Source organism: Xiphophorus couchianus, chromosome 18, assembly GCF_001444195.1.
Source record: "Xiphophorus couchianus chromosome 18, X_couchianus-1.0, whole genome shotgun sequence".
Lineage (NCBI taxonomy): Eukaryota > Metazoa > Chordata > Actinopteri > Cyprinodontiformes > Poeciliidae > Xiphophorus > Xiphophorus couchianus.
The window spans coordinates 12,183,969-12,201,138 of record NC_040245.1 but is presented as its reverse complement, the minus strand read 5'-3'; the positions used below and the strand labels follow the sequence as shown (position 1 = coordinate 12,201,138).

Below are 17,170 nucleotides of genomic sequence, written 5' to 3'. Positions count from 1 at the left end.
ATAATATTTTCTGACCTCTTCTAACGCTCAACTTGGAATACGATGACTCTTTTCCTTTCTTAGGTCAGTAAAGATTGAGTATTTTAATTAGAAAATTGCTAGAGTGAGATCAAGTTTGTAAAGGAAATGTTTTATTAAACAGCTCAGTTTAAATGTTTTATGTTTCCTGGATGTCACAGGAAAACGTTTATGCCGATATGTCAACGAGCAACTAAATGTAAACAGCTAGTGGTACATTTAGCAATTTGTTTTCTGTGTGGTTGGAGACTTTTATGGCAACAATGACCTGCAGCGCCACGCTGTCTTGAGCAAGTATTGAGTTCTGCTGTGAGCCTCTCCCATTTCCTGAAAGCCCTGCAGTCAGTTTGACAAAGTTTTCTGTTCAACACAGTACTGTTGCCAGTAGGGGCGTGCTGTGGTGGCGTAGGGGATAGCGTGACCCACGTTTGGAGGCCTTGAGTACTTGACGCGGCCAGCGACATTTGCCGCATTTCTTCACCCCTCCCCTTCCCCCTTTCATGTCAGCCTACTTTCATATAAGGGACACTAGAGCCCACAAAAAGACCCCTGGAGGGGAGAAAAAAAATACTGTTGACCCATTCCATTTCGTGCTGACATTGCAAATAAATCACACATTTGCAAAGCTGACTAATGCCATCGTCAATGCTCCATGGAGTCGCTGCGTTCACACACTATTCAACTCCTGACTCACCATGGGCAGGCCGTGTGTCTGTCAGAGATGCTGTTATACCCAAGGTGGAGCTGTGAAGTTGTACCAAGTTGTTCTGCTGCAACCAACATTCAACCAAAGGAGGCAGCAGTGAGTCTGTTTCACGTAGAATATTGCAGAACTAAAACAATCTATGCGTTTAAAAGCAAAACATATATGTAAATAAATAAAATTTGTACAAGGGGGTACTTTAATTGTGATGTTTTTCCCCCCCTCCAAAGTAAGGACGTTTAATTTACAAACATTACGTAGGCTAATACAAGAAGTGTCTTGTTTTCATTTTTTTATTTTTTATAATTTACTAAAACTACTATTACAAACTTTACACAGAGGATAAATGCGGTTAGGATTCCTGAAAGACATTTCCATGACAACTTTATTTAGCACTGATCCATTAAGGACACGCTCTTCAAAACCCCAATTTCACATCGGATTACTGTAATGTGCATGACGACACCTTGAGCTCAGCGGCTAATTAACACACCTGTTTCGTCTCTGTGTGTAACCTCGCGTCTCTGCAAACACTAGATGGCATGGCAGGCCAAGAAATAGCCGCACACCCGGCAGCCGATTTATGGAGAGAGACTTTGTCCACAGCGTTTCTGCAGCACTTCTACTGTTTGTTCCTTGCTTCCCTTTCTGCCGCTGCAGATTGGCTCTTCCATGAGCTCTGTCTCCTGAGAGCAGGACAGGATATTGTCCCCAGACACCGAACCTCAACAGGACATCAAGTTTCCTCTGGAGGACTGCTGAGCTGCTGGAGCTGAGGAGAGGACACCATGCATTACTTCTGGATACACAGCGTTTGGATCCTCTGCGCTGCTTTTCTCTTCACCTTTCAAGGTAAGATGACAAACTCACTCGTTTAGTGACAAGGACATACTGAGCATGCGAAAACATTCTGGAGTCCTTGTGATTGGATCAACTATTATTAGCTTGTGGGGCATGTAAACGTTTGTTTTGGTTCTGCCGCACACGTATCTACTTGAGATATAAAGTTGCAGTGTGTTGAATGTGCTCAGCGAGGGTAGAGTAAACACAGCAGGGGCTTCAACAGAGCAGATAAGAATAAATAGGATGAAAACTGCAGACAGCAAGGATCTGACTTGAACATAGCCTTTACAGATGACCTGTTTCTGCTTTGTGTTTTACATGTGAGTTTGTTGTGTTGTCTCCTTGAGAAACTTTTGCTGACATTGTTTTTTTTTTTTTTTAAATGTTGGCTTAAGAGACAGAAACCAATTAGTATATTCGTTTTCTTACGTTTTCTACATGGACGAGTCCATAAATGCACCATATAATTATTTGAATATATGACACACTATTGAGAATGCCCAGCTCAAATTTACACAACAATCAAAATCAACAAGTCTGTATGAAAACTCATATAATCTGCCTTGTGAAACATAATGACTCCATATTCGTTTACACCACCTGACCCCAGATTCCTCTGTGTTCACCCAGTGACTGTACTAATAGAGCAGATTTAGTTTGTCTCATGAAATTGACATTTGGATCAATAAACTTATCCAATTGTCAGTTTATTGTGTCTTGGATCAGTTGGATCCAAGACACAAGTTGGTCAAAAGATGAAGCTTTGTGCAAGCATTATGAATTCATTTTAAAACTGCTGGTGTGCTGCTAATGACCCGGGATTGTGTGATGTACCTGATTGGGGAGATGAGAAGAATTAGCTTTTGAGTTTTATAATACTGCAGATGGTTTGTAATTTTTCATTACTCAAGTGAATTATCTTTTTTTTTGGATGTCATTAAGTATTTAAAGTTTTCCTCACTATTTTGCTTACAGTTTTTCCAAACATTTGTCATGAAATAATTAACATGTCCAGTTTATAGATGATCAACAGGTTAGCATCTTTAAATTAAACAGTGTAAATAATACCACTGTAAATGGTACTGTTGTCTAACCCATTGTACTTGTCATGTGATTTTACATGATTTGATCAGCTTATAATATATTTTAAATATTTTCTTCTAAGACTTTGTATGCTACACAATCAAAATTTCTTTCTTATTATTACCAACATGTCCAGTTTATAGATGATCAACAGGTTGGCTTCTTTAAATTATCATCATTATCAAAAATATCGCAAAATACAATGTCACATCAAATTTTTAAACAGTTGTTTTGGATGGAAACAGGCCTGTCAGAATAATATCAGTATTGGTTATCAACAAGGAAGGCAAATTGCTTACAAGCCTTCCTGTGGTCCTAACTTCAAAACTTTATTCACAGGAAATTGTGTTATCAGTTAGTTCTGTTCTTGCTTGTTTTTTGATAGTGTTTTTCACCTACGCTGCTGCAACAGTTTTCCAAATAAAGGACACAAATAAATATTAAGGGATTTTAGCTTTGTGTTCAGGCTTAATTTGTATGGCATGCTTTTTTTTAAAGCTGTACCCTCATGGTAGATGCTCTAGCCTAAAAGACTACCATACCACATTTCTGATTAGATGTGATGGATATTTCATTTGAAAGAGTTTGGTCATCATTAACACTTTAATTATGTTATTGGACCATAAAAAGTTATTCATAAATGTACAACAAAGTATAAGTATATAGGAAGCTGTGCTTTTGCTGCGACAGCTCCTAAAATGTGGCAAGACTTACTATTGCACATCAGAGATTGTTATATCATTGTTTATTTTTATAGATATAAAGATATTACTTCTTAAAACTTTGCCTTTGGTTTGAACACCACCTGAGATATTAATTTTAGCTTGTCGTCAGACTTATACGTTTGTATATTTTTGCATCCTCATATTTTATTACACTTGTTAATTATAGTATTCTAATATATTTTAGATACCCAATAATAATGACTTGTCTAATAAAAGCAGCACAGTGTCTCCTTGTGCTGGCTGGTCATGAATTTCATTGCTAGTAATGCATTCCAGTTGATAAGAAGATGAAATCTGCAGCTTGGGTCTGTCACTCTGGGATTCTGTGACTTACTTGGGCTTCCTCCTTCTGAATCCTCTTGATCCTCCACAGAGCAGCAGCTCATCCCCAAAGACATTCAGAGTGTGCCTTTGTCGGGGTGTCTGTGTGAGTGTATCACTGCTGGCTCTGTGAGCTGTTTGGGAATGATTACCTCAGACAAAGAGACTGCCCGATTCTGTATTCAATTTCAGGCCATGTTTGCATGACTGACTCTCCCAAGAGAGTTTTCTTTCAGATTTATTGTTAAGTACGCAATGAACGCAGTTATATAGTTGCTGATTGGAAACAATAATAATAAAACTAATAATCTCTGTCAACTTTGTCAATGCAAAAATTACAGAACCAGATAAAATGCTAATTGAACGTAATGTGTTTTTATTAATATGAACGATATTACTTACAAAGAAACATGCAGTAGCTGTTCAAAATAAAAGGATGCCTTCTGACTTTTGTGTTGTGCTTTTAGTTGTATTTCTCCTGTTGTTAAAATTTTAATTGCAGTCACTGATTCTATGCTGAAATTACAGGTGCTTTTCACTTGTTCCTGTTGTAGTTCATAGTTTACCATTTTTAGCTTATGCCTTTGAGCCTGAAGGATGCCGTTTAGTAGTTTCTTGCCTTTAGATCTTGAATGCCACTATGTATCGACATACATGATGGCATCCCGTGCTACTTCGTCTGTCATACAAGACACATAAAGTGGTGTTTTAGAAAGCAATCAGAGCAACCCTTTCAGCAACACTCCCTGAAGGAGGCATAGAAAAACAGACCATGTTCTCCTTTAATGAAGGAAATCATTTATTTTCAGAAGAAAATATTCTCAGTGGAAGATTGCATTCTCTCCGTTCTACTTTGCGACACCCCAATGATCTTGTCAGGTTGTGAGAGAGGTTGAAAATGACATGTTGCCCATGGGAATAAACTCTCCTTAGGGAAAGTGATGAATAAAACGAACACTTACAGGCTGTTTCAGTTACTGACTGAATCAACAAATGTTTCTGGTGAGCCTTGTTTAGACTTGAAAACCAGTGACCTCTCTTCTTGCAGTTTTTGCAAAACCTCCTCAAATTCTCAACCTGACCTATTTTTTCCCACCACGTTCAATTAGCAAAGAACTAAATTGATTTATTTTGTGAGGTTGTTTCCAGCTTTTGAAAGAAATGGTTTATTATAAAGTATCCCCATGCTACATATTCTGTGAAAGTGCAATATAAATATTGATCCATTTACTGTTTATACCTACTTGTCTTCGCAAGGTCTCAGGCTAGGTTGAGTGTGGACACCCTCAGCAGGTCACCAGTCTATCACAGGGCAACACAGACACACAAAATGCAGCCATGCAAGCAAACACTCACACTTGGGGCAATTTAGAGCGACCAATTAACCTATGGTGTCATGTTCACTGGGCTGTGTTGGGAGGGGGTGCGTGTGTGTGTGTGTTGTTTTCCTCCTCTCCAGTTGGTCCTCCTCAAGCTTAATCAGGAAATGCATTCAGATGAGTATTTCCCAACCCTGGTCCTCAACGCACACTGCTGCATGTTTTAGACGTTTCCCTGCTCTAATACACCTGATTCAAATAATTGCAGTTCAGCAAAAGCCTGTTAATCTGCCATCATTTGAAGTCACATGTGTCAAAGCAGGGAAACACCTACTACATGCAGGGCAGTGTGTCTTGAGGTTCAGGGTTGAGAAACAGTGATATAGAGGAGCAGGTTCTCTGTGACAGATGCCAGATGATTCTCTCAAGTCCAGTGGTAACCCAGCTTCTGCTTTATTGGTGTTTTCTACCCATCTCATTTTGAGTACTTGCCTCATTCCTTTGGTCATGTCGGAGAAGTCAGAGTTGAGAAAACAAACTTGTGCCTGAGGAAAATGTACAAACTCCATCACATATTTTTCATTTTCATTTTATTTTAAATGTTTTTAAAATGGGTAATGAGCAGTAAAGGTTGAATGAAGGCTGGTGTCTGTCTCCAGCAGTCATTAGGTAAGAGGTTGGGTACACCGTAAGAAAGTCACCAGTTTATCACAGAAAAATTCATCAAATTTTTGTTTACATTTTATATTCAGAATCCAGCAGAAGTATCCAGTACTGACTTATTCTAATAGAATTTGCTAATCAAGCTTCATTCCAGAGAAGTACTTTATGTCTGCAGAAGTCCAGTGTTGTTGATTAGAGACAGGTTTGTTTTTCATTGCTATTGATTGCACAACCAAAGGGAAACTGGTAAGAAAAAACAACCATGTTTATTTCAACATCTCCTGGTTGTTGTGGTGTAGAAAAACAATATATTATTGATATTCACATTGCTGTCTGTCCAAAACAGGAAAGCAGCAGATTTCTCTGTTGCCTGTTTCTGTATTATTCATTTACACATATACACCTGTAGCACCAGTTAAAAATGTAAGGACTGAGATAATTTCTCTTGATTTCAAGTGGAAAACTACAACAAAGCTCTTTGTCCAAATAATATAAGATGTTCTGTTTTTTAATCCCATAACATGCTCAAGTGTGTGCTTGAACTCAGACCATGTTTTTTTTTTCAGTTGAAAAATGACTTTCATACTTGACTACTAATTTTTGGTCAACAAATATTTTGATTACCATATATATATATATATATGATCAAAACAAAATATTTTGAAAGAGCCCAAAAACACAATGTACTTTGTCATACTAATAAAGTGTTGTTTATATCTCTCGAGTGATCTGCTTAGTGTTTACATTGGCTGTGTATGAAGCTCCAGAGTGCAGACATGTGGTGTAAATCTGTCAGAGTGGCTAGAACAATTGGTCCCTTAGAAATCAGACAATTGTCAACCTCTAATAAATCAAAAATGGCCTGTTGGGATGTTTTGGAGCTTTGAATGACATATAGAGAAGTTCTCTTACTAAGTTGTACAGCAACTCAGCAGTACTTGAATATTTTATACTTCAGTGAATGTTTGACACTGAATGGTAAAACAAAGTATTAACATTGAAAAGCAATCAATCACACATGTCAAAAATATTCCTTTCAAAGGTTTTACAATAATATCATAGTTGTCTTTTTGTGTGCATATGTTTGACACCTTTGGGGGGCATTACTGTGGTAATACTAGATTTAGTATTACCAAAGATTTAGGTGTAGTAAATTGAGTGTTGGTTAGCTTCAAACTTGTTGGCATGCCAACTGCTGTGTGGTGTTATTTGTGGCTCCCCATACCCCTAACATCTCATTGGAGTGGGCTGAAGGAGGCCTGGGATCTTTCCACACCCCCATTTTCTGTTGAAGACCAGAAGGAGGTTCTGGGAACATGTAGGCGTGTCTGTGGGGGCCTGTTTATCTATCTGGTAGGGTTTTTTTTATAACATTTCTAACTGAAACACAGCTACTGTATTGTTCTTTTGACTACTTAAATGCAATTTTAATAGTACTTTAATCTTATCCTGTTTGCATACCTTTACTTTTAGAGGGCAGAGAGCTATCATCTCTCTGCCCTCTGGGTTTTTACAAACAAATTGGAGTTTCTGAATACACAGACTGGATCTTGATCCAATAAGGCTTTTATGATTGTACCCTGAAATTCAGTATAAATCTGAAACATTTCATTGGCAGGGATATCCCTGTAGTTCCGTAACCAAAATCTGGAACTACATTTTCTTTAAATTTGCTGTAAATCCTTTGAGATTTTGAATCTGACTGATGCTGACAGTATCATAGAGCTTTACCTGAACTGCACAGATGAAAGGTAACCCCTCCCCCTGCAAAAAAACCAAACAAAACACACACAGAAAAGCAGGGAAAAATTCCCACCAAAAGTAAGTTCAAAGTCTACATAGGTGCTTTACCTCACACATAAAAGCTGCCTTTGCTGTTTTGTATTCACCTCCTCTCAGACAGTTGTGAACACTTCTATCCGGTGATGCTCTTACTTTACAAAAAATATGGCAATACTGAACAAAGGGCAAAAGAGGCATCCCTGTATTATAGGGAGGGTGAGCAACATACTATGAGAACAAGGCCTACTTTTTCGATTTTAAGGTTCAAATTCAGTATGTTTTGTATCAGCAGTGGCATTACAAGTAGCTGTGATGCTCTGAAAGGTTAGCAGAAACTAAGCAAGCATGCTGCCTCTCTTTATTGCAGCAGTCAATAAAATAAATGCTTTCCAAAGTTTTTTTAAAAATCCTTACCAAAAAGCCAAATTTTGGACGACTATCCTTTTGATCTAGAGCACAGGTGTCGAAGTCCAGTCCTCAAGGGCCGGTGTCCTGCAGTTTTTAGATGTGCCACAGGTAGAAAACACTGGAATGAAATGGCTTAATTACCTCCTCCTTGTGTAGATAAGTTCTCCAGAGCCTTGCTAATGACCTAATTATTCTATTCAGGTGTGGTGCAGCAGAGGCACATCTAAAAGTTGCAGGACAGCGGCCCTTGAGGACTGGACTTTGACACCCTTGATCTAGAGGTTAATATTGTCCTAAGGAAAGATGTAGATCCAGCCTAATCCCACACACTTCACCTAGTACTTTTTTCTATGATTCCTGCTTCATTAGGTTGTCACATACTTTGAACCTTTATTGATTCATGATCTGAGAATAAGAAAAAATTTAGCACAAACCTAGGAAGACAAGGGCATCCACCTGAAGTGATTTTAAAGAAGCAGGAACAAGGCTTAAAAAAAGTTTGGAAGAGCAGCAGACACCCACAGCTCATGGGAGACCATGTCTTGGCAACTACTGTTTTTTTAGTAACTGCTTAACTCTGGCCTGTTTTAATGTCAGACTTTATAAATACTATTTAAATGAGTGACTTGAAGAAAGGGATTCTTGAAAAAAGGTCCATAGGAGGTCCTGCTTGTAGTTTCCCACAGTCCATGTAGGAGAGGACAGCAATGTGTGGGAGAAGATGCTCTGGTAGGTTGAGACAGAAATATAACTTTTGGCTGTACTGCAAAACCTTCTGATCAAACACTGCACACAAACCTGAACATCCCATCCCCACAGTGGAACATGTTGGTGGAAGGGCATCTGGTCAGAGTTCGTAGAAACATGGACAAAGCAACAGGGCAACTTTGGAAAAACTGTCAAAGGTTATAAAAGATTAGGCTGTAAGTTGACCTTCCAACGGGCCAATAACACACTGTACATTGGTCAGTTAAGGATCTGTGTTTTACTCTTGCTGCATTGTACCTGTTAATCGTGGTTTTACACAAGTGAGCTTCCTGCTTCACTTTACTTAGGTGTCTTGAACAGTCAGGCTCAGTCTCAGTTAATCAGCTACAGTTAAATGATCTGTTATACATCTTCCATCCTGAGCTTCATCCTGAGCTCCATCATAGCTGTCAGGACACTTAGTTCCTGTCAGAAAGTATATCGTTTATTACCTGATGTCCAACATAATTTATTTTCTGTCATTTCGAGTGTCATAAAAAATGTGTCTCGATGGATAGATTAGCTGTCCTCCAAACCAAAGGTTGGCAATTTGAGGCTTGTCCACTTTTCTGTGGAAATGTGCTTGAGGACAAACCAAATGAGGTTTGAAGTTTATATATATATATATATATATATATATATATTTATTATATATATATATATATATATATATAATTACTTATCAGCAAAATGTGGAACTCTTACTTCCTTTTATATATATATATAATTTCAGGTCCATTATTTTACTTCTGTAAATGCTACATTGAATTCCCGATCGTAAAATCAGAAAGGTACTGCTTTCTTACAATAAATTTACCTTTGCTTGGGTTGATTTACATAAAGAGCAGTGCAATCTTTTAGGTTTGCTGGGGGTGAAGCAGACACAGACAGTAAAAAGTGAGATTAAGAAGGTAGTATCCTTCTTAATGCTACCTTACACTGCTAAAATAGTAGCTAAAGAGAGGCCACTGTTTGGCCTCTTCAGTGGTTTTACTGAACCTTCTTGTATTGTAGAAGTGGTGATCGAGTTTCTGGGATTTTGATTTTATCAAAGCTACCTATTAGCAAAATGTGGAACTCTCACTTCCTTTTAAACTTGAACATCAAACATCATTGTGCACTCCTCAGCTCCTCAAGCCGTTTCAGACAGACTCATTAGATCAGCTTAGACGAATGTCATGTTCTGCTTCTACTTTAGAGCAGACATTAAGATAAAATGAGAAAATGACAGATAACCAACAGGAACCCTTTAAGTGTTTGACTTGTCCTGAGTGGGTGGAAGAAAAAAAAGGGAGTGAACAGCCACATGCTTACCCACTCCATTTATTACATTGGTAATGGTGTTGACTGAAACATGCATGCTGCTTCGGTCGCTTCTCTTGAATAAGGTTATTAAAGCAACTCGAATTAAATGCGTTCTGCACTTATGCTGCTTTGCTACATACCAGCAGCAGACGCATTAAATTCTGACCAATTCTGCCTTTTTGATAGAGGTTTCTCTAATGGCAGAGAGTTCTTTGAGCAGAGTAATGAGCCCTGACAGACTAAAAAATTGTACAAAAATGAACTTGATTTTACATTGGATTTCTTCAGATCTCTAGTACTGAGATGTACTGTAAAAATGAGAAATTTAAAGATCTTGGTAGAGGAACTGTTCAGACCTGTACAATTGGTCATAATCATTCTTGAATTTTGACCAAAAAAGATGTCAAAGGTTTTATGCATTCTCTGGATCTCCAATAAATGAAATCCATACATATATGATTTATAAGTTTTATAGCATTTTAACACTCACACAAGTTTATTCTTGAACAACTTTCTCAACATTTGAAGTAGAAAAACATGTTGAGCTAAGATCCCCCCCGCCCCCCAAAAAGATACCAGAAAGTAATACCCGAAGAGGGAAAATAAGGTTACTATGTATTGGTAGGATAAGAGTTTGCTCCTCTGAGAGAGGAAAGATGGAGGAAAATTAAGATGGAATGATGCTTTTAGGGAAATGAAGAAGCAAGGGGAGATATGAGTATTCTCCTCTCTGTCACATGATACGAGTCTGTTCTCCAGCTTCGGAGGTGTTGACTCTCATCAGTGTCTTCTATACAGAGATGCAACTCTGGTTCCAGGAAGAAGAAAAACAATCTCTTTGTCGTCATAATGGTTCCAGACTTTAACGATGCACTTCTATTTTGACCCTGGTCATTTCTCATCCTCTCATGCCTTTGGAAGCCCAAAGATGGAGCAGTTAGTAATATTGTCAGTATTGCTTACAGTTCTTGTTGCTTACACTGCAGAAGGAAGTAACTGTAGTAAATCAATACCAGTCATTTGTGCTCTTTGTGTGGTTCTGATTGATATAGGAAGGGAATCAGAGTTGTTACATATTGGACTTGGTTGAGCTTTAACCTTTTGGAAACTATAAGAAATGTGAATACTTCTTTTTTTAGCCTGTGATTTCTGGTTAAGTTACATCGTACTGTGGAGAAACAAAATGTCTGCAAGTATATTCTAGCTGCTGGAATGCCTGTGGGTTATGACTTATGACATTTATAGGGTATTTACATGAGTAACTCAATTAAAAACATTTACTTCATTTAATAATATGTAACTGCAAAATCACTATGTTTTTAAAGCATTTTGTCTGAGTTTTCTGGATTATTAGTTGGATCACTCACCACATGCAAAAATGAAATCTTGAATGCAAATTATGTATATTTGTGATTTACTTGAGTCATTGAAATCAACTTTCTTTATGCTGTTTTATTCCTATTCTTTAACCATTCTGGGTCAGGATGGTTAATTAATTTTCTTTTTTCCCAAATAAGTCTCTTTATTTATCAAAAGTGTTGCTTTAATTGGGTCAGTTTAAAAAAAAAATGTAACAAGATGAAGAAATATTGCCTTTGGATATTTTCTATTTATTTCATGAGAAATGGTGCAGCATCAAAGTCCTTTTGATCCAGAGCCTCGCTTTTTCCACATTTTGTTATGTTACAGCCTTATTACAAACTGTATTAAATTCATTTCTTTCCTCAAAATTCTACAGACAAATATCCTGTCATGACAAAAAACTAATTTGATACGTTTGTTTTTTTGCAAATTTATTACAAATAGATAACAAAATTCACAGCCTTATCTCTTGAATATGATGCCACAAGCGTTGCACACCTATCTTTAAGCAGTTTTCACCCATACTTTTTTGACATACTTCTCGAGTTCCACCAGGTTGTATGGGAAACAACCAGGTAGAAACATCTCTCCACAGATGTTTAATCTGATTCAGGCCTGTATTCTGGCTTGGCCCCTCTAGAACAGTCACAAAGTGGTTTTAAAGTCTTTGACATCTTTTCTATGTGCTTTGGGGCTTGTCCTGCTGAAAAATGAATGATCACCCTAGTATGAGGTCAAGAACAGTCCGGAGCAGGTTTTCATCCAGGATTCTAAATAAGTTTTTTTTTTTATTTATTTAAAATAATATTTCCATATTATTTTAGCATAATATACATCAGTATTGCAGCTGCAGATATGCATAATTTCCAACAGTATGAAAACTTTACATAGACTTTCTAGTAGCATTCTAAAAGTTAATATAAAAACTGAAATGTGGTATTGAAATTACTGAGGGATATTTTAAACACAACCATAGTAAAAGTTCACAAATTCCAGGGACAATCTTGCATGCACATTGTCCACATAGGCATAGATTCTGATTTACCAAGAATCATTCAAAACAAAAAATCTGTGATGTTACAACCAAATTTCACAATGTATTTTAGTGGAATTTTATGTGAATCACTAAATCATGTAGTGTTCATAAATACAAATCTAAATGTGGGATGCATTTTTAGTGGGATGCATTTTTAAGATTTTACAAACTTAAAAGTTTGTAAAATCACCTTTAACTTCAATTACCACTGCAAGTCTTTTGATATTCCAACACATAAAACCTTAGCTTTTGCCCAATCTTCTTTAACACAAACAGCCCAAGCTCAATGAAACTGAGCAACAAGCTCAAGTCTTGCCATAAACTCTCAATAGATTAGTTTTGTTTATTGTAAAACGTGGATTTAAAAAAAAAAAAATAATAATCTAAATCATTGCATGGTGGCTCTGACGGTTGTTCATTGTTCTGTATGAAGGTAGGACTCCAATTAACTATGATTGGTTTTATTTTCTACTGAGGAAAAGTATCCCTACAGCAAACTCCTGCTACTACCTCTTTGGGGTTGGCATTTTCAAGGATTTACTCTTTTACCAAACAGTATTTTGCAAGTAGGATAAAAAGTTCTACTTTAGTCTAGCTAAAGCAGTGAACCACATAATTGATGTGTGCCTTAAAATGACTTGTGTCAAACTACAGAGTGTAACTCATCTGGCTTTCTGTCAACAATTGATCTGTCTTGCCAATGCTTTATGAACAGCCATGTCAATAAATTTGCCAACTTGTGCCATGGATCTTTGCAACTTCTAAAGAAATTCATTCAATCTCATCAGTTTCTCTGATTTGTGTTTAGCTTACTAAGTCTGTCAGTTTACGTGGACGACCACATTTTTGTTGGTATACAGTTGTGGCATATATTTTCTATCTTCTGATAACAGATTGAACAGTATTTAATAAGAAATTGAAATCTTAGCATATTGGTGTTGGAAGTTGTTTTTAGAAATGCAGGTTGGGAAGGAGGTAATGTAAATGCAAAGACAACAGAGTAGATATACAATTGAACAGACCTGCAGTGATTAAAATAAATGAAAAGCAGTATGTGGCGTTCACAGTATGTGGTTTTATATTATTCACTATGAACAGTTCCAAACATCAAGGCAGTTTTATCCACATTATCGTTACTTTTCTTCTTCCCTAAATGTTTGCTTATGAAACATAAACACAGTGTGTGTTTCAATCAAAAACTTACTGCTCCAGTTTTTTTTTAGGTGACTCTCTAAAGCACAACACTACATGTAGCAAGCCTTTTGTAATATCAGGACAAAGAAAATCACCCACAGCTGAGTCTGCCCACATGTATTGACCGCATTATGAGATGTGCAGCTTTGTGTTCTGTGAAGAGCAGAACAGCTATGGCTAACAAAGGGAGTGATCCAAAAATTTCAAAACACAAAATCTCTGGGGTTGGCAAACTGCCGGCAGCTGGTCTTTGTTAGTCAGCCATGATGTTTACTATGAACAAAGAGTACTACACAGTATCAAAACGGCAAGAGAAAAATGTAGTTTTTTCGGTATGTGGCTACTGGCCCTAAATAAGTGTGGACATTTCTCTAAACTTCAGCTGGGGAGAATCCAAAACTAAATATTGTACTAAATTAAGGAAAAATGCAGCAGAGATATTGTGCTTTATTTTGAAACATTTTTTCTATTGGATGAAACTATATAGTTTAATTTTGTTTAATAAATGTTAAACAAGTGACTCTATGAAGAACTATAAATTTAATCCTCAAAACATGTATCTAGCCAGAGTAGCTGGAATCACAGACATTTCTATTTTGAAAGTTTAAGACTGATTAAAATAGACAAATGCTTAGAATATTTGTGAACATTACCCAAGAGACCTTATGGAGGAGCTGTGGTACCTTGCATTACATTTATTGTAACTGGTAGGTTAAAACACCAGACTTTCATGTAGCTTCCATTTATGGGTGACCTCATCTGAGACCTGCAGTGTTATGACAAAGGTTCAGTGGTTCATAAGAAAGATGTAATGTTGTGAAGAAATGGAATGAAAATTGACCTGGCACTGCAAAAATCATTTAATATGTGGTGCTACAATGGAAGTCTAGTTTTGGCTATGAATAACTAGAAGTAATTTCTGTGGGTAATTATCTATAAAACTAGTAATTTAGATCAAAATGACCAATTCAGAGCACCACTTAAATTAGGAAAATAGGCAATATTTCAGATAATGCTCAGGTTTTAAAGTAATGGATGATGGCATACATCCAGCTTGAACAGCAAGGTACTACACATGTATGAAACAAACACAGACACCTCTCTCCAATATGCAGGCATTTATTAACAAAATGATTCAACCGTCCAGGTAAACACTTTAATCAACAACTCTCTAAACTCGTAACGCTCAACTGGACTACTGATAAGAATATAAAATGAAAATAATAAACTGAGTTAAAAAAAAAAATCAAAAATATAAAAACAGAATATAAAAGAAACAATACAATTATGTCACAGTTTGGTATGACTTGTGAAAATTGAGAAACCAAATTTATCTCATGTGGAAATTGGACTGTCAATTAGTTTTAGCTAATTCAGATTAAAATATTTCTTCAAATTATTAGTTTAGACTTTTCTTCACAGAGGAACGCCAGAACTACATAACAAATAAATAAAACGTGAAATGACTAACAATGATCTATTGTAATAGCACTTTCTTCAGTGATCTGTGTTTGCATTTACTATTATATTCTGAAACAAAGTCAAAAATTGCTATAGTGCTTACTCTGTTGGGACTCTGCATTGTAACACAACTGAATGTTATCTAAACGGAATAAGTCTAGAAAATTAATTTCCACCTACATCGCCTATAGATGATCCAATTCAGAGCTTTGTGGACTGAGAATCTATTTATAGGTCCGTAGTGGGTGAAGTTCTTTATCATTCTTGTGTCTTCAACAAAAATAAAATGTTCATTTGCAGTTACCTTAGTTGAATGTTGGGTATGCGCAAATAAGTTGAGAACACTGCTATACCAAAAATAAACTGCATGGCTCTTGTGTACTGAATCTAAATTTCCTTATTTATATTTAACTGTAACTCAGGAAGTGACTAGTTTGAAGTATTGTTTGAGAAAATCAGGAAAATTACAGACTGTTTATATAATCAGTGAGGTTAACAATTAATAGTTAACTAGTAATGTATTATGAGCAACAAATCATAAACCCTGCAGACTTTTTGAGTTCTCAGTTTAAATACAACTATTAAAAGAACAATTTTAATTGACATACCAATTGAAATTGACATGTTCAATTAAAATTATTTTATAGCTATAGTTGTGACAGTTGTAGGCTGTGTGGATCTTTTGTGTCTGGGGTATTTAAGACCCATCTTAAGTGGGACACACAATTCTTATTTAGATGTCGCAAAGCCCACAGCGACTTTGTCCACTGTGATTGATTAAATTGTATTTGGACCTTGGTTAATGCAATAAATTGTTTTCTGAAAACACATACAGTTTTGTCCAGGACAGCTTTCTACTATATTATGTTTAAGGAAGTGGGCAAAAGTAAATATCCCTTTACAACTGAAAATAATACAATATTGATGACGAACCAATTACTTTTAAAGTTCTAATAGAATCCTATGCTCAGTTGGGACATAAGGGAGTATGATGGTCTTGTTGTTAACTTACTGAAATAAAAGCTTTTTAAAGATGCATGAATAATTCAGATCTCATTTTATGACTTGCTGTATCATATATGTGCTCTCTATTTCCAAAGTATCTCTACCAACACACTTGTGTTCTTACTATCTTCTGATAACTCTAATATGAGCTCATTAGATGGAAATGAGGAGTCTCCTGTGAGCTTCAAAGCTTTGCCAGAAAATCTTCTTGACATATCCACAGGAAGATTTTTGTAAATCTTCAAACTTAGGTTTGATAACTTCAAAACCTTCTTTACAGAACATTATCAACTCCATAATGGCTATGGATCATAATTTTTAACTAAGTATTGCAAATCCTCTTTTCAAACCAAGCAAGTATGCAGTTTTCCAATGGCATTTCCTAGACTGTATTACATTTACATTTCCAAACACACAATGCCCTAGTTTCTGTAGAGAAAAAGTACCTAATGTAAAAAAAAGTGGTGGAAAAAAATTGGGAATAAGCAAACATGCAAAATTAAGTTATCAATAATGTTTAATATTTTAAGCTTGCAAAGTGAATAGCAATTAATCATAATCAATTGAAAGCAGTAAATTAAAACTAATTTATGATATACTTAAGACATTCTAAATCTAAAAATTGAGTGCCATTGTAACATAGTTATTGTTTGTATTTCCTTTTAATACATGTGAAGCACTTTGAATTGCCTTGTTGCTGAAAATGTGCTATAAAAATAAAATTACATTACATTGCAATATCATGTCTTATGTTTCGTATATTTTTGAGTACATCAAGTATGTACTTGTATAGAACACTCTTTCTGATGTGCAGCAGGTTTAACTACTCAATAGTAACAGTTTCTATTAAAAAATATGTGAAGATCTGAACTGTTTAGAACATCAGTGGCAATGAAGACTGTTCAGTGGCAGTCTTCATTGCCACTGTTGTCCTAAGTTCTGGCATTGACTCTCCAATAGCCAGCTAAAATGAATTCGGCCATAGAATGTCTGCACATTACGCACAACCTAACAAATGCTGCTTTATAATGTTGCAAACTTTTAGAAATCTGAATCCTTCATTGCACAAAGTTTATATTTACTTTTGAATCAGTTTGGAGGTTTTAGTTTCCCCATCCCACAGAATGGAGAAAAAAAGCTTTAGCTCTGTAATTTGACTGTTCCAGTGGTAGAAGCAGCTCACAAACTTTCAAGC

The 17,170-nt window shown here is 36.2% G+C and overlaps 1 protein-coding gene across 1 annotated transcript in view; it reads left to right on the top strand.

Annotated features, from left to right (window-relative positions):
- Positions 1 to 1,322: 1,322 nt before the first annotated feature.
- Positions 1,323 to 17,170, top strand: part of lsamp (limbic system associated membrane protein) — a 725,983-nt gene continuing 710,135 nt past the window's right edge. Inside the window, exon 1 of the mRNA XM_028045633.1 lies at positions 1,323 to 1,573. Within this exon, the coding sequence (XP_027901434.1) occupies positions 1,510 to 1,573 (64 nt within the window). The 5' untranslated portion in view covers positions 1,323 to 1,509. The remainder of the gene's footprint in view (positions 1,574 to 17,170) is intronic.